Genomic DNA, 23,327 nt, shown 5'->3' with positions numbered 1-23,327 from the left:
TGTATGCACTGGGAAAGCCATGCAGTTGCTACAAAGCGCTGTATACCTCATCACATGCTTCACCATACATTTAGGATCCTGTTGGAACTTGAGCTTAATTACAGGTATGGAAGTCAAGTGAAGAGACTGGGTAGCAATATTACCACTGTCAACAAAGCATACTAAATTACTGTCATCTACATGAGATGAACACTGGTTTTTAAATGCTTATTTCTATTTTCTCTTTTCCAGTGGGTATGCCAGAACAACCCAAATTCATTTTTATCTCAGCACATCAGCTGAGAAGATGGGATTTCTCATAGGTAAGGACCAGGGCTAAACCCTGACAAATAGAATGTGAGTAGAAATCATTCACGCTACTTCCCAGCTATCCTTGGAAGGGGGAAAAGAAGTATCAGCATTGCATTTGCTTCTTCCGTCCTTCAGCTTGATACTGTCACTGTCACTGTCATACCATTGCTCATCGATTTGTTCCAAGCGGGCACCAGTAACGTCTCTCATTGAGAGACTTATTGTTACTGTTTTTGGCATATTCAATATGCACAGGTAGCTTGCCAGGCTCTGCCGAAAGGGGTGGAGGAATCGAACTCGGGTCGGCCGTGTGAAAGGCGAAAGCCCAACCGCTGTGCTATCAGAGAGGGTAACTTGTAATCAAGATTATGTGGTAATCTTGACCCAGAGGGTTAAACTTCACATCCTCAAGACAGCATAGTAAACAGCTGCAAAGCTGGAACCCTTGTCCATGCGGCTGTGCACTGATTCCAGAGGACCCACAAATGCACTCTCAGTGTGGCAATAGTGTCAGTCTTAGTAAACCCTTCCCACCCTCAGAAACCCATACTGAAAAGAGCGCTTGTGAAGAACAGAATGATCTTTGCTTAGAACTCGTTGAAGGGTCATCCCTCAACTAGAGAAGAGATTCTCTGTTACCAGGACAGGGACACAAATTTGTTGGACTGCTGGCCAAGCACTGTGTTGAGGGTGAAACATCAACAATAATTTGCCTTGGCCTGACTGAGGTAACAATGGATTGGACTCCACTGAGAAAAGCTCCAAGTTACTGTGAACTGCAGGCAAGATTCTGGATGGCTCTGAGCAGTGGGAGGGCTGTGGGAAAGAGAGAAAGAGGGTGGGAGTCCAGAATGGAGGACCAAGGCCCACTAACACCATGGGACAGTGTGTGAGCCAAGGATAGATGGCCTAAGGGTCCCATTTCTACTCACCTGAGCAAAGACAAACCTTGAGGAATCTATGAACAAAGTACCTAAGTTGGGCAGAATCTGCAGCTAAGGGGCAGAGTTCCCAACAGCCTCACTGGACACGTGCAGGCTACAGAGATGAGGGAAAGCTCACACTGAAGGAACCAGACAAGGATGAGTGGAAGCAAGACGTTGGTACTGACAAAGTCTACAGAAGGGGAGAGAACAAAGGAAAGACCTCAGAGCTAGAGAAATTGCTGTGTGTGTGTGTGTGTGTGTGTGTGTGTGTAAGAGAGAGAGAGAGACAGAGACAGAGAATCACTATGAAAGCATTAGCAATCTTCACACTCCACTCCCAAATTAATCACACAGATAAATAAAATCCTTTCAAGTTGAGTGTCATATAAAAATGTCCCAATATCTATATGCCTATTCAGTTTATTGGACAGTTCAAAAATTATGAAATTGTTTAAAACTCTAAGTCATATGAACTTTCTCAGCTAGTAAATATGGCTACAAATTGCCTCAGGCTTCTTGGTCATACCACCCTCTGATCAGTCTTAAAGGCCAAGGGGAGGGACTGGCAGGTGCAATATGCCTGATCTAGACTTGACTTTACCACAAAATATATTGTAATATTTTCCAATATAACTTTGTGCTTAGCATCAGGCTTAGAGAGCATTTGCTTTATTTTGATTAGCTTATTCTCTGTTCTCAAAATGAAAAAACTACATATCTTATAAAGTGTTTTGCATTATAGATGTTGCAATATCATATTGTTCTTAATCAAGTTTGCATAAATATTCAGGTGTTTTTAGATCATTCTAATTTCTACTGAACATTTATGATAATAATTATAATTGACATACAAACACATATAAACACACATAAGTGTACAATGTTATATGCAAGTGTTAGGAGCATAACATTTTTCTTTAAAAAGTCATATAAAATGAGTAATTAAAGGTATCTCAAATATAGACTATAAAATATGTGATACAGTGTTAGTAAGATTCAGGTAAAGACTGTGAGTGTATTCTGGGAGAACAAATTTTTAATTAGAATGCATCTGCAGCTGTATGAATATTAAGTAAATCTGGTAAGAATAATCCTGATAAGTAAAACTTCTCTTCACATACACATGCACCAGTCTTAAATTGCATAATTTGACACTAAGTGTGTCCTACATCACTCTCATATGAACCCTACACATATTTCTAAGTGTCCATTTCTAAGACATTCCTAGCTTTCTGCTCCTTTTATCTCTTAATAAATGCAATAATAATGGACACCTTGGAGCAACCACAGTGTCTTCAACATCACAGAGTGTATAAAGCTGTGTAGTACACACCACCTTGCAGTCACCCAAGGAAAAAAGCATTAATATCTCAATTTTACAGAAATCAGAGAAAAACTAGCAAAATTACTTTATGGTAACATAATAAAGGACAGAGTCAGGTGTGAGTGGTGGTCTTCTAAACTGCCAAGAAAAAACATGCTCCTTCCCGCAAGGATACAGTCCAAAGCATCCATTTATTTCTGACAGGGACAAATAAAGGTTGTCTGTACAGAGACAATACATTCTGACAAAATGCAGGTGGAAATGGCTCCAGTATCCACAGTCCAAGTGAGAAAAACATCATGTCTTTCTGCAATTTTATAAAATATTTTATCTTAGAGTAAGTTAAAAAGGATTACTCATTTGTAATCCTTTCCACTACTGCTTTTATTCTCCTCTTGAAAGTGATCAGAGTAGCTACATATATGAGGCTCAGAAGGTATGACAAACATGAAAGTGACTCTAAGTGCTACCAATACATTCCTTCAACTCCTAAAACCTCCTACCAATCCGAACTCCAATATCAAAGAGAAGGAAACTCTAGAATTCTGATATTTTTGAAATTCTTTGAGTATAAGTAAGTTTCATTTCAAAAGGAAGACTACATTAGGAAACTATATTATGCTGTGGAGAGAAAATTGCTTTCAGATAGTCATACTGATATGAATTTCCAAAGTGACTCTATTTTTCATCAGGTATTTTTGTTTGTTTGTTTGGTTGGTTGGTTGGTATTTTTTTCTTTTTGCACCATACCTTGACAGTGCTCAGGATCACTCCAGATGGTGTGGGAGCATACTGCAGGGCCAGGAATTTGAACTAGGTCCGGTGGCCATGTGCAAAGCAAACACCTTAACCTCAAAACTGTCTCTTCATCCCCAGTGCTAAGACCTTTACCCAATTAACTGCAGGGGAAATTTTAGATATTCTACCAAAATTTGCAAAGATTTCCACGTGCATTTGTTGACTCGTCGATTCCTTGTATGCCCCACACATCCCTGTGCTCTTTTCTGATCTTTATTAAGTCCTGCTCACTTAATTTAGGAAAAGTACAAGTGAGCCCACTTGGATTTTCTGTTCTGTCCAAATGTGAGTCCCCCTCCCCCTTCCCCAGAAAACCATTAAATCTACACTATTTAACCATTTGGATGTTTAAGGTAAAGCAGGTTAAGACAAAGGGAATTCTAAGCAACAAGAGGTCAGATACACTGAATGTGTCAGGAATGTGTGAATAACAAATATCAATTCATTTTCAACCCCAAGAATAAACACAAATCAAATGAGCAGGGTGGTAAATCAAATTTAAAGAAAACACATGTGTATGTATTTCCAAAATGTTCAACAATTGTCAAATACTATTAATATCAAAGACTGTTGTTCTGTGGATATTTTAGGTCTGGATTTCATCTGTTGTTTATTGCTTTGATTTCTGAGCCACACCCAGCAGTGCTTAGGGCCTACTCCTGACTTTGTGCTCAGAGATCACTCTTGGCAGTGATCAGAAGACCAAATGGGATGCTGAGAATTGAATCCAGGTTAGCTGGGTTCAAGGTAAGCACATTAGCTTCTATCCCATCTCTCCAGCTCCTGTTGATTTTGAGATTTTGTTTATTTGATTTTTGTAAGAAAAAAAAATCAAAATGGCTTCTCAGCTAGTCATGGAAAACCTTGGAGAGCTTGAATATTTTTAGTTTCTGTTCTGTCAGTGGATAGTCCAATAGTAAACAACGTAGTATAAAATGGGTTTGTTTTACTTTCAGCACTCAGTCCTCATTTCTTTTATGACTTCTCTGTAAATTTCTTTTGGCAGGGAGAGTGTGTGTGTGTGGAGGTAGCCGTTAAGCATCATGTTTAAACACATGGTAGTTAAATTTTAGCATCCTTCACTAGGCAAAAAGGTGAGAGTGTCTGGGCAGAAAAATTTCAACATCAATGTTAGAGAAATGGGTTGAAAGAGAAATGCATAAGCTTTTGCAAAGGCTGGCTTTGAAGGCTGTCCTGCCCAGATATAAAAATAGATGGCTAAAATGCAAAAATCGATTCTAATGGCAAATAGATCATTGCACTCTCCAGGCCCAGGATATTAGGGAAACCTGAATATCTGATTTAGTAGCACCCAGGGAGTAGACAGACCTGAAAACCCTCCAATAACCTTGAAAATATCTACTTCCTGTAGAAGAGAATTGGACACTAAAATCAAGACACATCCCTGCTCTTTGTCTCCCCTTGCAAGTGCCATGATGAGAAAATATCATTTAATCTTCAGAAGTGAGATGTTTTCCCTAAGCAATAGCCTCCAAGTGAGTTAGAACTTGGAGTTAGGTCTAGAGGGCTCTGCTCCACCCAAAACTTGGTTCTATCCCAGGCAGGGGCAGGTCTGCGGTCCAACCCTTAGGCCTTTCTTCCGCCCACCTTCCACATGAGTGGGAGAAGGCTCTAGACTAAACTGAGAGATTCCAATGTCTCTTTACCCAGAGAGAACTGAAAATACCGTTACAAGCACACAGAGAGATCCACACTCCCAGAAGATGCAAAGAAATGAACTAGAGGGACCAGAGCAATAGTACAGCGGGTAGGGCACCTGCCTTTCACAAGGCAGACCTGGATTAGAGCCCTAGAACCCCATATGGTCAAGCCATAACAGAAAGAGAGAGAGAGAGAGAGAGAGAGAGAGAGAGAGAGAGAGAGAGAGAGAGAGAGAGAGAGAACAGAACAGAAAAAGGGGAAGAAAGCAATGAACTGGAAAGGTAAGTGAACCAGGATTCATCTAGATTGTCTGGAAAAGGGAAGGGGATATGAGAGATCATTCTGTCATCCTCAGTCCCAGAAGCGGCTCCCTTTCAGGAACCTCTGGGACCCAGGGATCCCATTGTGTCAGAGACTATAGGCAGGAGGAGAAGGGGTCTGGCTAATCAGGACCTGCCTTGATCAGCCTGGGACGTGGCATCAGGAGCCAGGAACAAAGTGCATCCTGGCAGCCTCCCTTCTTCTCGCCTCCCTTCCTTCCCCCCCACCAGAGGCAGAACTCCACAGTCCCATAGTAGGGCTTCATGGAGGCCACCAGGACTAATCGAATTGGCCCAGACCCAAGGAACTGGCTAGTGAGACACTTCTGCAAGCACGAATGCTGGCGGTCATCTCTCCACCACCAATTGCGCTGGCAGTAACCACCCGCCCAACACTTCAGCTGTCTCCAGGAGCAAGACCCTGAGAGCCCAGCAGCCAGGGAAGGAGAAGGCAGGCTAGAGACTAGGACATGTGGGAGGTGAAATAGGGGCATGAAGAGGATGCAGAGAGAGGAAGGGTGTGTCTTTTGGGGCCACTCCTGGGGACAACCATACCCTAGTGCCCCTGGTTAAACACTCAGGCACTAACTCTCATTGGGCAAGCAGTAAAAGGGGTTCAAGACACAGGGATCATCTCCAAAACCTTGAAACTCCTTCTAAAATATCAGAGGTAGCCCCAGATGCTTTCTTACAAAGCCTTTTTCAAAACCTTTTCAATCCTAAACAAAAGGGTGGGGTAGAGATCCACATCCCTGTCACCAAAGCTTTGGCTCCTTATTTCCATGAGTGTTTACTAAGGACAAATGGTTCCATCTGGAAAAGCAAACAAATAAACAAACAAACAAAAAAAAACCAAGCAAAAGACAAAGTGACGGTCACGGCCCCTGCGTGAGTAGCCACTCAGACTTCAACTGATCCCACCCATGTTTCTTCATCACAAAACCCTCCTAGGCTGCGATGCAGTCTCAGATAACACAAGAGAGTCACCCCTTGGATTATTTGCACAAGTGAAGCATGGAATGCAGGTGTGACCCCACATTCTTGACCTCTGCGGATGCATGGGGTCCCACCTCTCTACCCAGAACATGCCTTCTTGGTAAATATAACTGCCACTCATGGGGAAAGAGTTCTATTACACTTGGTTGCAGGGAGAAGAACGCCAGGCGTAGATAGATAGATAGATAGATAGATAGATAGATAGATAGATAGATAGATAGATAGATAGATAGATAGATAGATAGATAGATAGATAGATATCTCGGGCACGAAACTCCGACACTCCTTGGGTCCCAGCAGGCTGCCTGCATCTGGCCCGGCTGCGCCACCCCTGTTTTAAAAAGCGGACATTCTGGACTGAGCGCCCTGGAGGGGAGGCGCACAGCTGGCCCTCCCTTTCAGCCTTTCTGACCTTTCCAAAGCCTGCGGAGCGCAGAACCTGCAGGGCAGGACTGGGCGCGGGTCATCTACAGCTTCAGCGCCCCACGTTTTATGGCAGGGGCGCGAGGGTGCAGGTTAAAGAAAGAAAACACTTCAAAACACCTTCCTCAACATTTCCTCCCTCCTTGCAGTTTAAGAACGATCCCAAACCTCCACTTGTCAGGTCTCAATGGCGTAAATCAGGAAGGGGGTCGGAGGCTGCTCCCGGAGTGTGTGTGTGTGGGAGCCCCGCGCTGTGGGACGCGGGCAGCGGCTCCCCGCGCTGGACCGGCGTTGGCCGGGGAGAGGGTGGCCACAGCTCCCTTGCACGTGGAAGAAAACTCCACGTGTGACTAGATCCCGTACAGCTTGCGGATCCCTATCTCCGGAGGCTGTAGGGCTGGGCGGATAAGAACCAGCCCAGACCTTGCGCCCAGCGTGGGAAGCGTGTGCGCGGGGCCCGCGCGCGGGGACCCCGAACCCCGAACCTCCGGCTGCAAGGAAGACCCCGCCCGTACCCTCCCCCCCCGCCCCCGAGCGCGCTCACCTACTGCCAGACAGATGGGCAGCAACAGCCTGAAGACGAGCCCGCACACCACTTCCGAGGCCATCCCGTCGGTGTCGCACGAAGCAGCCTAGGGCCGGGGTGTCAGACCCCTGCCCGCCGAGGGCGGCCGCGGAGCATCTCCCGGGCTGGGCCCCGCCGTGCGCTGTCCCGGGCCGGCCGCCTCTCAGCAGGCGCGCCCCGAGCCCCCGTGCAGGCGCCGGACCAGCCCGGGCCGGCCCATCGAGTGTCCAGTCCCGATCCCGCGGCGGCTTCTCCGATGCGCTCGCTGGGGAGGGTCCTGGGCGCAGCGCAGAGGGGAGCGGGCGAGCGCGGCTCGTGGGGGCGTCAAGCGAAGTCCGCGGCGCTCAGTCTCTGCGCGCCCCGGCTCCGGGTCCGAGAGCCCAGGGCGCCCGCGGCCGTGCGCGCAGAACCATGCCCGGCGGCGGCCGAGCCCGCTTCCCTCCAGGCACAGCGACCCCGGGGGCCTCCTCCCAGCCGCAGCCTCCGGAAAGGAGAGACGAGGAAGCAGCGGCCACCCGGATGCCCGCGCGCCCCCGGCCCGCCACCGAGCAGCCTGGCCCTGGCGGGCGCGCTCCACCTTCAGCGAAACTTTGGGACTCACCCTGGAGAGGCGCGCCCGGGCCAGTGGGCGGCGCGTGGGCCCGCCCTGCCCTCCGCGGGCGCCCGCAGACCCTGCCTCTGGCTCGGGGCTGGGCCTGCAGGCAGAAGGTCCTCGCTCCTGCACGCCCGCTACTTCCTGTGTCCCTGAGCTTCCCCAGACCTCTTTATGCACCGGTAAGCACGCAGTCAGGGTCTCAAGGAAGGGCGAGACTGTCCCTTGTGCAAGGCGAAGTGGAGCCACTTCGGTGCACGCAGACCCTGAGCCTCACCGTACTTTTACCTTGTGAGAACTGCCAACTTAGAAGGGATTCTGGAAAATTTCTGAATCCGTCTAAGTACAAAAGTCTACGTGCAGATTTGCCGCACCTGGTATGGTCCAGCGGAGGCGGATTTTTGGGGGGTTTTGGTTTTTGAATCGAATCAACGTGAGATACAGAGTTACAAAGCTGATCACGGTCGGATTTCAGTCACACAATGTTCCAACACCCGTCCCTCCACCTGTGTACATTTCCCACCACCAATGTCCCCAGTTTCCCTCCTGCCACCCTCCCCCCAGCCTGCCTTTATGGCCAGCGGCGTGCCCCGCCCCCCTCTCTCTCTCCCACTGTCTCTCTGTCTCTGTCTCTGTCGGCCTGTCTGTCTCTCTCGGTCTCTCTCCCACTGTCTCTGTTTCTCTGTCTCTCTGTCTGTCTGTCGGCCTGTCTGTCTCTCTCTGTCTCTCTGTCTCTCTCCCACTGTCTCTCTGTCTCTGTCTCTGTCTCTGTCTCTGTCTCTCTCTCTCTCTCTCTCTCTCCCCTTCTCCCTCCCCCACTCCAGGTCCTGAGAGATTATCCTGTTCATTCCTTTACCTGTTCTCAGCATGCAGTTCTTACCCAGAGTGATCATTTCCAGCTATCTTAGTCACAGTGGTCTCTTTTCTATCACAAATGCCGCAGGGGATGGTAATTGGAAGACAGGGGAGGTGTTTTTGCATCAGACTTGCCACCTGCCTTAGTAACCTCTAGCACTACTTCTAGAAAAATGTAGTTTCACGGTTGCCAGAGAATGAGGGAGAGCTGCTGGTCAGTACAGAACCTCTGGTCCAAAGGCAGTTGATACTACAGTATGATGAAGACAGGGAGGGAGGAACTTGACTTCAATCCCACACCATCATTCTGATTAGAGTTGATGGGGACAATGGGAAAATCTGATTTATTTGTTAAATTGGAGATTTTTAGAGAGAGACTTTAAAAAGTAGCTTATATATTGAGCTAAGATCTCTTCACAAAGTCTCAGAAAATGACTTTCTGTGAGCCATCACTTCTTATGAAGATTAGAAGCAGCAGAGTCTTGTGAAGACACCTTCAAACTTACACCAGTATAGATGTGCTGGTGCCATCAGAGTTTATCTGAACTCCTCCTATCCAGGGGCATGACTGCAGGATGAGAAGAGAACATGTGAACTTCAATTGTCAAGAAATCAACTATCAATTATCATGAGATGGTTTGTATTTTATAGAAGGATGAAATAAACTTGAACCTCCATCCCCAAAACTGTAGCATTTTGATCCTCATATTGCTCATAGATTTTCTCTCTCTCTCTCTCTCTGACATCACACACACACACACACACACACACACACACACACACACCTACCTTGCTCAGGAGGTCACAAACACCCTTAGTTGTCAAGTATAAGAAACATTAGTTTTCTTTGAATATTAAGGCAGACAGCCATTAGAAATAGACATCTTGCTTTCTTTGTCATATTTAACTGTTTGATTTTTATACATTTTAAGACCTTGATCCCATTGATTGTACTTATCAACAAGCGTTCTCAGAAGAGCCCTAATTGACTACACTTGTATATAGTTCTCTATTCTGGATGTACAGTATAGTTAGATTTTATAATATCTCCATGTTCCCTCCACACCTGATAATTTCATCCTCAGGTTTGCAGTGGTTCTGTCCTCAATCACATATTAGAATTCAGGAAAACATATCATTAGTTTTCAAACTATAATTTCCCCAACAAATCCACTTGTCTAAACTTAATGTTTTCAGTCTGTTGACTCAAGCAAACAAATCAGTAAGAAGTGAGCATTGTCTTTACAAAGGCAATTTCCTCCTTAGTATTGCTTTAAGCTGCGGATAGTATCTGATCCTATAAGAGGCTTTCCAGCCCACCAGAATATCAGTTCTATTTTTTTAGAGTTCAGCTTATCTAGTTGCCTTCATTCTCATTCTAAATACAAATATCCAAAATCTGGTAGGAGGCAAAAAATCCTTTGAGGGAGGAAATCTATCTTATTGTTTTGAAATTTAGTGAGTACTAAGTTATACATAGATAATAAATTAAGCACCTGAGTCTCTTTGCATTTACATGGACAATCAGTGGTCTCTTGATCATTATTTAGTCTTAAGTGCTTCTTATTTCTCATCTGTGGATTGAGAAAGGTAATAAAACCTATCTAATAGTGTTACACCCATAAAAACAATGTGTATAAGGTTTAAAGAAGTGCCTTGTGCATGGTGATCATATTAATTATTCCATGAATAATTGATATTAGCTATTATTACTATTAGAAAAAAATTGGTCCTACATGCCTAAAACTATTATGCTAAAACACAGCAAACTACTCGGATAGCCAGAAAGAGGCAGTGGCTTCTAGCAATATGTTTAAAAACTGGCAAAGCCCATTAGTCAACATTTTCCTGTATTTGAGTTTCAATCATTCAAGAGTATGTCACTGTGCTTTGTAGAGTTTTACCTCCCCTGTTTAGATTTTCTCTTTTCTGAATTTGGCTTAATGTTACACCGGTTCAATCATTCATTCAGGAACATTGTCTCTATTGCAAGTGTGAATTTTGTCTTAATGCAAACACATATTTTCACGTTCATGTCATGTTTCACACTATGTCAATTACTCTAAAATATTTTGTTAGCATTATTTGAAAGATCTCAGGGCTGGCTATTGTCTCAAATGGCAATCTAACAAAATATTATCTGCTATAGGATCTTTTTATTAAATATCAACCTGACATTTTCTTTTTCAGTGTAATCTGCCCAAATCTATCGACACCATCTACCCTGTGGAGATAGTGGTATCTCTTACCAACGTAAGAACATTTTCTAGCATTTAGTAAAGTGTGCTTTCCTTACATATGGACTAAAATTCATCTGAAAATGAAAATTTTTATATTTTCATTCATAACTTCCTCTGTCAAAAGCCACAACATTTACTGGGAAGCTATTTTTATTAGAATCCAAATAGAGTTTTTTGTTTGTTTTGTTTGGGGACCACCCTTAGCAATGCTCAGAGGTTATTCCTGGATCTACACTCAGAAATTACTCCTGGTGGTACTCAGGGGACCATATGGGATGCAGGGGATTGAATACAGGTCAGATGCACATAAAGCATCAACCCACTATATCAGAGCTCTGGCCCAAATTTTTGACTCCTTGCAAAAAAAAACTTAGGAGCAAAGAAGAAGCCTTTCTCTTTGTGCTATTACATTCTGTGGTTAAAATTTTTTTGAAGCTGTTAATTTGATGCTTATAAAAGAAATATTTTTCATGCCTCCAGATCCCAAGCACCTAGATGACACTTCTAATAATCTACAGGAGACATAATCTTATTATATGTCTGTTAAAGAGATATAACCCCATACAATCTTTCCTATTAGTGCTCTATAATTAGAATATACAATGGCCTTCAATAGTCACTATTTCACCAGCTCACATCTAGCCCTTGAGCATAGTAATCTCATTGGATGGGTTAACTTTATGCTATTGCCTGAAATACAATTTTTGAGCTATGAAAATACCCAGAATTTAAAGCTGACTATTCTTGTTCAAGAACCTTGAAAAAAATTGTCACTGGTATGTTTATAAGCTTATTTTTCTAAACCTCTCCCCCTCACACACGGGTGTCCAGAAGTGAAAAAAGACCCCACGTCAAACTACAGAAGCATGTAAAATTTATTTGATTTGTGTAAGCTTAGAACATAAGGGAAGAGATTGTGATTATAATTTATGGGGGAGGTATTCTGTCGAAGTAGGTGATTTGCCCTGGGCATCAAGGGACACAGATGGCTAACATTAAAATACAGAAGCCATCATTTATTATTAACAGCCAACACAAAGAGCAGATTTTTATCATATGGGTTGTCTTGTTCTGCTTTGTACACTAGTTTCTAGAATATTGGAAGGGGCTACTGGTTTTAAAATAATTTTATCCATAAAGTCTTATCAAACTCTTGGGAGGATTGAAAGATAGGAACTGGAATTTGGGAACAATTAGGGGCAAAATTCACAACAAGCTACTAAACAAAAATAAATGAGTAATTTTTTAAAAATTACAAGCTGTATTCTTTACATATAGCCATTGAAGTAGAAAAAAATCTTGTTTATACCCTAGTAGATATATATGACTCAATACATGCTTCAAAATTATTTGAAAAATAGTTGTTTTTGTTGAAATACAAGATCTTCCTAACCTTGATTAAGACATGTTAGTATTCTTAGTAACCTAAGGTGATTGTCATTCATTAGTCTTCTTTAAACATATAGTTTTTTGTTTTTTTTTTTTGCTTTTTGGGTCACACCCAGCGATGCTCAGGGGTCATTTCTGGCCAAGCTCAGGGGACCATATGGGATGCTGTGAATTGAACCCGGGTCGGCTGCGTGCAAGGCAAACGCCCTACCCGCTGTGCTATCACTCCAGCCCCTGAACATATAGTTTAAAGATACATGTTTGCATATAAAAATTTTGGAATTTCCCTATTCTAACTTGTTAATATTAGCCTTTCAGGAGGACTCCTGGATCTCATTCATCCACTGCTAAGTCAACTTGTAGAAATTTAAATTCACTTTTTCTCCTGCAGTGCCATCTTTTGGCTAAAAGTATATTGAAAAACGAAAAATACTCAAAAGAGTACAAAGGAAGTGATCACACACACACACACACACACACACACACACGCACACACACACCGTTGCATGCAGTGAAATACCCATAGACTTAGAAATGCAACCATGACAAAGCTAACCAGAGCCACTCAACAAACTTCTGAAGTGACTAGTAAGGCAAGGTAAACAGTAATTTGGCCAGAGTGATAGTACAGTGAGGAGGGCATTTGCCTTGCACATGGTCCACCTGTGTTCGATCCTGGCATCCCATATGTTCCCCCAAGTACCACCAGGAACAATTTATCAGTGCAGAGCCGGAAGTAAGCCCTGAGCATTGCCAGGTGTGACCACCCCCCCCAAAAAAAAAACAGTAATCAAAAAATGATACATAATCAAATAAATAGCACATATATATTAAATAAATATAATCAAATAAATAACACATATATATTAGTAACATGATAACTTATTAATGTGATAATTCCTCACGCATGAAGGAACCAGCAGAGGAACCCAGGTGTGTGAGATCTGGAGCTGAGATCTCCAAGGCTGCTCGGATCAGGACTGGGCCTATTCCACCCAGATTCCCCATTTTCCAGTAGCTAGGCAGTCACACCCAGAAACTGCCCCTGGTGCCGTGTAATCCCATCAATGGCCAAAATCCAGAGACTATAAAACCAAGCTCCCAGAAACGCTGCTGCCATGCGGCCACCCAACATCTGATAAGCTAGTTCTCTCTCTTGGAGAACTTGGCAAGCTACTGAGAGTTTACTGCCTGCATGGGGAAGAGCCTGGCAAGCTCCCCGTGGCATATTCATATGCAGTTATAGTAACAAGGATGAGTCTCATTCCCCTGATCCTGAAGAGCCTCTAATGAAGCACCACTGGGAAGGACGAGTAAAGAGAGGCTGCTAAAATCTCAGGGTTAGGATGAATGGAGATGTTACTGGGCCCACTCAAGCAAATCGATGATCAATGGCATGACAGTGATAGTGACATATATTAAGAACTCTAAAGTAGTATTATGCATTTTAAGGTGAGCATATAAATGGAACCTAACTTATTTCAAGGGAGTTTAAGGACAGATTACTAAAGAAGGTAGCATTTATTTGCATCTTAAAGGTTGAGTATGGATTTTTTAGATCCCGAGTTCCTTAGTGTAGGGACTTTACTCTGATTGTTGTCACACCACAGTATGTAACCCAGAATGAGGTCCATAACCGACACTATAAATATTTATTGAATGAATAAAAGAATTATTTAGGTGGGGATAAAGAGAATGGCATTAGGAGGCAGGAAGAATAATCAGCATCCTAAGGAAAGCACGATGTGGTCAAGGAATTCTGGGCAGTTCACAATAAATTCTCATATTCCTTCCACCAGGCCCGTCACGGTTCTCCACTTTGCACAGTTTAGAATTCATATTCTTTCTATAGTTTAAAGATTCAGTTATGACAGTAATAAACTTATTTTTGAGGTATCAGCGATTTAACACTTTTTCACTACAGACAGGATGATTGATATAGCAGACACTGCAGAAGTGAGGATGGTCACCACTGAAATCTGGGGAGTTTCCTGGCCCACACCGTTCTGTCTTTGAGCCGCGGCTGCTGCAGCACACTGCAGAGTGGAGATTCACTAAGAAATCCCAGCGGAGTCTGAAGACCTGGGTTCTTAGGTTGCAGCTCTGGCAATCTCTTGCTGAAATGACACTAAATAAGTCACTTACCCTTTTTTGGATTTTGTGGAATTTTCTCCCCACCTGGGGTTTCTGTAAATTTAATATACTTTCTTTTCAAGCTTTATGGACAGAGACTAAATTTATGTTTCTTCTTTGGTCCCGTGGAGATATGATAGCCAATGAGACGTTGGTCTTTAGGTCTAGAATTGATTCATGTTTTCCATTTATTTTTCAGTAGCTGGAAGGCATTTGGTGGATATGAGCAATGCTCTCCACACGGGCCAAACAAGCAAAGCAGATGTTGTAGATAAACTTCCTGACTCCAAAAAAGTTCAATCTCTTCTCTCCAAGGGGCCTGTGAGAAACTTCCTCAGATTTGCCAAAAGATCACATCATGGGTTTTTCCAAAATTTTCTAAGATTCTTTTAAGTCTTTCACATAAGTGTGTTGCTTTTTTTTTTTTTTTTTGCATATCTGGGGAAATGGCTCCTTTCCTTCTCCCACCACCCTGAGGAAAGATCTCCAGGTCAGAAGCCCTTAATAAAACAAGGTTTTCATCTTTTCATCTTTCTCTTCCATTTCCATATGGGAGAAATGCCTTTTTTTGCATTCTGTGTAAAAAGTGAGAAAAATAGATATTTCAAAGACAAAGCATTCTACTAAATTAAAGACAAATATCATACCATAATATGAATTTCTAATATTTGTATTATGTTATGCTTCCCCAAAATAAAAAATCTTAAAAATCCCTTAGGATAGTCAGCCTCTCACCTCATCTAGGTCCAGGGCTAGTACACAATTTGCAAGCTTTTGTGCAAAATCTAAAGGTAAATTTCAATTAAAAAATTTAAAACTATTTCCTGCTTCAAAAAGTAGTGCTACTGATAGTACTAAAACATAACATTTTTTGTTTTGGCCACAATTTTTTTCAAATAGTCATGCCATTTGAAATATTTTGCCAGTTGATGCTGCTCAATGTAAAGAAAAAACTGCTGCTATTAGTATAATTCAGCCATAAATCTTTATATTATCTAATATCAGTTTCAAATGTAACTATAAGAACAACTGACTCAACTGCAGTATCATTGAAATAACAAATTTCTTATTTCGTAGCTTACATGCATGTGAATGTTGTTCTTAGTGGAAGAGTTGGCATGCTGAACAAAAGTTAATTCAGCTGTTTCATTTCACTTTTTGGTACACATGCTGCCAACCCTCTCCACTTTCATGAAAAGAAAAAGAATTAAAAGGAATAGGTGCTTTGAATGGTCTATTTATCGTTCCCTCTATGATTATCTAACACAGGAAAGTAAAAAGAATCAGCAAACATATGATAAATGGGATCCATTAGCCATTTGTGGAAACCTTTACATTCAAACTTAGGCACTAGAGATTTTTCAATGTCACTTCATCCCTGTCATCTGGCATGTAGGAAGTATGCCTACCTGTTATGCATATGTCCTCATAGTGTAGTTTGTGCTTTTGATATCAGTCATAACTCTAGTACACAGTTGGTGAGCATGTAAATTAGTGCAGTCTCTGAACACCTTTAAAAAAGGAAATTCCATGTGATTCATCAGTTACTTCTAATAATTTATCCAAAGGGTATGAAAACACTAATTTGAAAGCATATTTGTACCCCTGTGTTCATAACAGCATTATTCACAATAGTCAAAACATGAAACCAATCTAAATGTCCATTGATAAATGACTGGGTACTCAATGGAATATTAACTGTCATTAAAAAGTTGAAATTGTCCTTTTGGGAGAAAATGGATGGTACTTGAAGCAATTATACTATGTGAAACAATTCAGAAAATGAAAGTTGTTCATTTTCATGCATAAGTATAACTAAATAACAAAAGCAAACAAAATGGGGGAGGGAAATAGTAAAACTAACTCCTCAAATCATTAAAATTATTCTGGTTACAAGAGGGCAGAGGGTGATTATTGGAAGGAATGAGTAGAGGGATTATTTTGGTGATGGGAGGACATATCATCTTTGGTTGGGGACTGGTGAGACTAACAGCTATCAAAGTCTAAAGTTGAATCTCTGAAATTTCATAACACTGCAAACAGATATTAAAAGAATAAAAATAAAATGGAGCATAAAACAAGAGTCTGCACATTATCTGCTTCACTTCTTTCCATGCAGTCCTGTAAATTTCACTTGAAAAACTAAAATTCAGATGTAAAATCATTAAACATTCAGAGACAAGAGGAGTTGAGTATTAAATCAAGACAATGTTTTTTGAGGTGAGTGGAGACTATGTGTCTCGTCAGATGGTGCATCCATGCAGCCAGACCTTGGATAAAGGGCCTTCCTTGGCACCTTCCTCGGATTCTCTTCCCCAACTGTGTGTCCGAATGCGGGTCATAGTATTAGTGCACTGGAACATCTGACCCTTTTCCAAGAGGAATTCCACTCATCCATATGGCTGTCATAATCATCTTCTTCAACTCCAACTATAAACTTTCTAATTCTGCTCTCAAAGATGGATGTTTCAAGAATCTTTCCTCATTGCAAGCCTGAGACCCAGGAAATTCTCTCCTGTATCCCAAGATGATTCTTATTAAAAATCTAGTATCCTACAAAAGGCTCCAGCACAACAACTTCAATATCTGCCACACACCAGCACTTAATATAATCTGTTGGGTGCTTGAACTATGTTCTCCGTCTCAGCACCCATATCCTTCCTGGGACTTTAAGATTCATCTCAGGGGCCAGAGCAATAGTAAAGTGGGTAGGGCATTTGCCTTGCATATGGCCAACCTGTGTTCAATTCCCCAGCATCCCATTGGATCCCCCAAACATGGCCAGAAGTAATTCCTGAGTGAAGAGCCTGGAGTAACCCCTGAACATCACTAGCTATAGTTCCCACCTAAAAAAAAATGAATTACTGCAACATCTATTGTCATATTTTGTAAATCTGCTTGCTCTTTGTTGTAGCTCCTTTAATTGACAAAAGGATTTGTTGTGAGTGACTGAAGTCACATTTCTAGGTGAACTGCTCCATTCCTAAGCCCTTACTACAATAGTATAACAGTAGAAATTGATATTCAATATCATCAACTTCACCAGCTTTCTTCCAGTTTCTCCACAATGAAATCAAAGAGGTTAGGGATGTAGTTCTATTTGGGGCCACAGCTGACAGGATTTAGGATTACTTTTGGCTCAGTGTCAGGAGTTGCTCCCAGAGGTGCTCGGGGACTTTGTGGTACTGGGGATCGATCAAAACCTGGCCTTCAGCATGTAAGGAAACTTTGAGTTACCTCCCCAAGAAGCTATTTCCTATAAGAAAGAAGAAACAAGAGTATGTATGTATTGGTTTGTATGTGTTTATGGTGAGGGAGTGGAGGTGAGTGCAAAGAATTTGAAATTAAGCAGAACTATATCTAAACCCCAATTAGTATACTTAGATTCCATAGTACCTAAGATGAGCTACTTCTTATTAGTATTTGTTTGTATCTTCATTTCTGTTAAAATAGTAAAGGTGAAGTTTGACCAGGAAGAAAAGCAAATTCAAAATCTATATAGAAAAATAAGGAGCTGGCTACTTAGATAAAGGGCTACTGGAAAGAAAGAATCAGCTTAATAATTTTTGCAGAAGTGTGAGAGTTAAGCAGAACACAGTTACTATAATGATGATACCTTGCATTTATCTTGTTCCTTTCTCTTAAGAGCTCAGAGTGCTTTTCAGACATTATCTCATTAATTTGCAAATCATTCATGGAGGTTAGGTAGGAATGAAGCCAGACAAAAGTTTCTAGCTTACCAACTTACTAAGAGACAAACACTGAAATTTCTTTTCTGTACAAGTAGATGCACTCTCTGTAGGTACATATATTATCATATAAGTTATACCCTGGGAAAGCAATTTGAAGACTCTTGTTTGCTTTAATATAACACATACCTTTAAAAAGATAAATTTATATATTTAAAAATATTCTTCCTGGAGTCAAAGAGATAAGTCAATGCACTGGAGCACATCCTCAGCATATGGGAGACCTGGGTTCAGTCCCCAGGAACATGGTATATTCCCCAAGTACCATCAATTATGACCCCCTAAGCAATAAACTCTGAGCACCACCAACGTGACACCCCAGTTGATAAATAAGTTTTTCCCCTTCATTTCTTGATATAATAGGGTTTAAATAGTTTTGTTCCAGAAGTGGAAAACCAGTCAAATTCCAACTTATTAAAGTATTTTGTATATGCACAGCTTTTTTTCCCCACCTTCATATATATGCAGAGATAAAGGTTTATTTTCCCACCAATTAGAGCTACCTTTGAAATCATCAACAAACTGATGGAAGTCAGAGGTGTGCATGTCGTCTTAAATATGCAAAATAAGGCAAAGCCAAGCATGGTATGACAGCAATGATTGAAGATAGTCACAGATCTAAAGAAAGATGTTAAAATGGTAGAAAAGTCTGGAGAGAGGGAAGCAATATTTTCCAGGGATCAAGTAAACACTGTGTAGTCGAAAAGGAGACTTGATCAATACGCTGTCAATATTTGGTCCCATTAGCAAGGCCATTCCTAGAGGGAATATTTCCCTGAACAATTGTTTTTGGCACAAGGATAAGGTAGTAAACTTGAGATACCAGACTCGGAGTCTGGGAAAAGGACCCCATTAGGCCAGGCTGAGAATGATGCCTTATCGGGAAGAACCAGGATCTCTGACCCTTTGGCTAAGCCAGTATCCCCAATAGCCTGAGTGGGAAACCTAATGCAAATCGTGTGTAAGAGGGATTGAGGGGCCTAATGATGATTATGAGAAGAGAGCCTAGGGAAGCAGGTGAGCAATGGAGCAAAGGATCAGACTCTCTAAGCTTCTTAAAAGGAATGTTAAGAAATATGAATCAATCACATAAATAGTCCCTCTGTAAGAAAAGATCTGCTGTTTATCTCTTTATGATACCACACCTTGCTAGAAGATGCCAGTATTTGTATTGGGCGAATAATCTCCCACGGAAATGTCCCCTAGTCAAACAAGGACAGCTGTGACCACTAGCAGGGATAATTGTAGCAAGCTGCTACTGTAAGGAGCCACCCAAGGCTAGGAGCGCTGCAGGCTTTGGCTCTCCTCCATGAGTAAGCAACATAAAGTACTGTTGGTCTTTTCTCGAACATGCATTTTTTAAAATTTTTTAAATTTTATTGAATCACCGTGAGATAGTTAAAAGCTTTCATGTTTGGGTTACAATCTCACAATGATCAAACACCCATCCCTCCCCCAGTGCACATTCCCCACCACCAATAACCTGGATATACTCCCCCTTTCCCAACCTCCCCCTGCCTCTAAGGCAGACAATATTCCCCATACTCTCTCTCTACTTTTGGGCATTATGGCTTGCAACACAGACACTGAGAAGTCATCATGTTTGGTTCATTATCTACTTTCCGCATGCATCTCCCATCCCAACTGGTTCCTCCAGCCTTCATTTTTCTTAGTGATCCCTTCTCTATTCCATCTGCCTTCTCCCCTCCGCTCATGAAGCAGTCTTCCAGCTATGGGGCAATCCCCCTGGCCCTTGTATCTACTGTCCTTGGCTGTCAGCCTCATGTGATGTTATTTTATACTCCACAAATGAGTGCAGTCCCTCTATGTTTGTCCCTCTCTTTCTGGCTCATTTCACTTAGCATAATACTCTCCATGTTAATCCATTTATAAGCAAATTTCATGACTTCATCTCTCCTAACAGCTGCATAGTATTCCATTGTGTAGATGTAACAAAGTTTCTTTAACCAGTCATCTGTTTTAGGGCACTTGGGTTGCTTCCATATTTTGGCTATTGTGAACAGTGCTGCAATGAATATATAGGTACAGATGTCTCAAACATGCATTTTTGGAGGAGTTCATTTTTGTTCATTCAAACATCCTCAGTTGCTTCTAATAAACCACACAAAATTAATTTCCAGTCATGTAAAATAAGAGTTTAATTAAAGCTACTAACTTTCCACGATTCCCAACATCCAATGGTTCCTGACTCCTCCCCACTCATGACAAACTGTAGAGTTTCCGTCTTCATACTCTAGTGAAGTGTAGGCGCTTTGCTGTCCTGGGGTGGGAGAGATATACAACCAGTGAGGCATTCCTGGCAGGTCTCACAGCAAAAATTTGAAGCTGCACAACCAGTGTTTCTTTTTGTCCCAGAGAATTTTCTGGGATTCCTTTTGTCAGCTCTTCTGCTGCTCAACCAATGTTCAGTCTTCATGTCAAATCTTTTGCTTTCCAATTAGGTTTGTTTTGTCACTGTGTGAGATTTCAAAGGCTCCTCAGAACTATTCTTCTGCTAGAAGTTGGGCAATGATGATAAAATGTATTGCAACCAATCCTGCTCCATAAAGTGGTCCAATATGATTTGATGACTCTGCCTTATAGAGTAGTTAAGAATCTAGGCCAAAACAATACATTTTCACTCTAATATACTTTGTATAATCAAAAGGCTTACAAGAGGGCAATGATCTGCTTTGGGAGTGCAGCTACTAAATGGTCTTGATTTAATTCGACATAAAAAATGTTCTTTTTATATTTTAAAAAATGCAAGCATCGGTTTCTGTCCTCAGAAAGCTCGATTTTTCAGTCTTTTTGTGAAGGTCTCTGCTTACCTTAACCTAAGCCTTAGGGAACCTCTTGGGAGAATCTTCCTTAACCCCTCAAATTTGCAGCTTCCATTCCCTTCTTCCAAACTTTCTTGGTTTTATTTCTCAGTGGTCTGTTCTTTTTCCTTCAAAGGATTGTTTTACATTTTATGTATGTTCTTATGTGCTGATTTACATCCATCACACTATATTAAAAATCTATGGATGCTGCAAACATGTGTTTTCTTCATCATTTATCTCTGACTCCAAGAAGATTGCCTGGCACATGAAATATACTATCTAAATATTTGAGAAGACAGTATAGCGCATGAATTAAGACGTGGGTCCTGGAGTTGGTGTCTACTGGCATTTCAACCTTTTGATCCTCAACTTCTTCATCATTAGCATTTTGTAAATAACATCTTTGCTATTTATGTGGACAAGTTCATGTGACGGGTTTAGATAAGCACCTGGAACATGTAGGAACTTAATCAATGTTAGCTAATTTGGTTTGTAACTTGAATCAAGAGGTAAACCATAGAAAGCTCTTTGTAATTTAATATCTATGTTTTCTTGAAACAACAGTGTCAGAAAAATGAAAACTCTTCTGATTCAATACAGAATACATTTTTCTGAAGGTTTCCACATTTGTTTTGTTTTGTTTTGTTTGTTTTTCAGTTGTCATTCAATTCTAAAGAGATTAAGAAAGTGAATATTGCATTTTCCAGTGCTCCCCCAGCTGACTTCACAACAAGGACCACAGAAAGTGTGTGCTTGTGGTGTCACAGAGGCAGGTGAGACAAAAGTTCTTCAGTGAGGAATTACTCCATAGAAGAATGATCACTGCACTTCACTATGGGGGTGGGGGGGCTTGGTGACTTAACTTCAAGAGATAGATGCAAAGAAATAAAAATAAAGTTACTTGCAAATAGGAAAATTAAAGATTATAGGACATCATTTTATTTTGCAATCCACAAAGAAGGAATAATATTTATGGATACACTAAGAAGAAATGCCTTTGTGTATCCTGCCCACATGTTATTCATAGACTTGCAAATGTAGACGAGGACAATACCTGCCAAGGGAAAGGACAGAAGCTGTGAGAATTTATCCATAAAGCAACCACGAAAACCATTTAATTCTATTATTTTGTTTTGTTTTGTGAACCACACCTCGTGTTCAGGGCTTATTCCTGACTCAGCCCAGGAATCGCTCTTGGTGAGACATGGGGGACCACATAAGGTGCCAAGAATTATCCAAGGTAGGGTTCATGCAAAGCTCGGGCCCAACCTTCTGTACTATCCTTCCAGCCCCTATTTTTTTGTTTTCCTTTTTGAGTTTTTGGTCCACACCCAGTGATACTGAGAGCTTACTCCTGACTCTGCACTCATGCATCACTCCTGGTGGGGCTGAAGGGTAAAGGGATATGTGGTGCTGGGGATCCAGCTCAGAATGGCCAAGCAAGCACTCTGCCCACTGTACTATCTCTCCAGCCTTTGTTTATTTCTGATAATACATGAATCAAAGTGCACTATCATGAATGCTTTTAAAGTACCTAAACTAAATGAAAACACAATGTATCTATGTTTATGGATTGCAATGAATATAATGATCAGGTAATGATTTATAGTACTAAATGTATATACTAGAAAAAGAACAAATATCTAAATTAGAAAAAGAAAAAAAGAGGCTTGAGCCATAGTACAGCTAGTATGGCTGCACTATGTGCCACCTTGAATATGATTAACCTGAATTCAATGCCCAGCATACCATTTGGTCCCCTGAGAAGGAGTAATCCCTGAGGATCACTGCGTTTGACCCAAAAATGCCAAGGAGGAGAGAGAGAGAGAGAGAGAGAGAGAGAGAGAGAGAGAGAGAGAGAGAGAGAGAGAGAGAGAGAGAGAGAGAGAAAGAAAGAAAAATAAAGCAAATTAAATCCAAAGAAATAAGAAAAATGAATAATATAAATTAGATCAGAAATCAGTAATCTAAAAACACTGTATCACTGTCACTGTCATCCCATTGTTAATCTATTTGCTAGAGCGGGCACCAGTAACGTCTTCATTCATCCCTGTTGCATGCTAGTGTAGCCTGATGGCATACTGGGGACTCTTCAAATGAGGACTGTCATTGTTACTGTTTTTAGCATATCAAGTACACCATGGGTAGCTTGCCACTCTGCCATGTGGGCAGGCTACTCTTGGTAGCTTGCCAGGCTCTCTGAGAGGGACAGAGGCTTTTGAGTAGGCCTCTAATCACC

At 41.6% G+C, this 23,327-nt stretch overlaps 1 protein-coding gene across 3 annotated transcripts in view; it reads right to left on the bottom strand.

The window, feature by feature from the left end:
- The window catches only part of PIEZO2 (piezo type mechanosensitive ion channel component 2), a 455,202-nt gene extending 447,854 nt beyond the window's left edge, over positions 1–7,348 (bottom strand). For all 3 annotated transcript variants that reach the window (XM_055127104.1, XM_055127105.1, XM_012933496.2), the window contains exon 1: positions 7,285–7,348. In XM_055127104.1, coding sequence (XP_054983079.1) covers positions 7,285–7,348 — 64 coding nt within the window. The remainder of the gene's footprint in view (positions 1–7,284) is intronic.
- Between the last annotated feature and the right edge of the window lie 15,979 nt (positions 7,349–23,327).

Source organism: Sorex araneus, chromosome 2 (assembly GCF_027595985.1).
Source record: "Sorex araneus isolate mSorAra2 chromosome 2, mSorAra2.pri, whole genome shotgun sequence".
In the NCBI taxonomy this organism is placed as follows: domain Eukaryota; kingdom Metazoa; phylum Chordata; class Mammalia; order Eulipotyphla; family Soricidae; genus Sorex; species Sorex araneus.
This window is presented reverse-complemented; position numbering and strand designations above follow the sequence as displayed.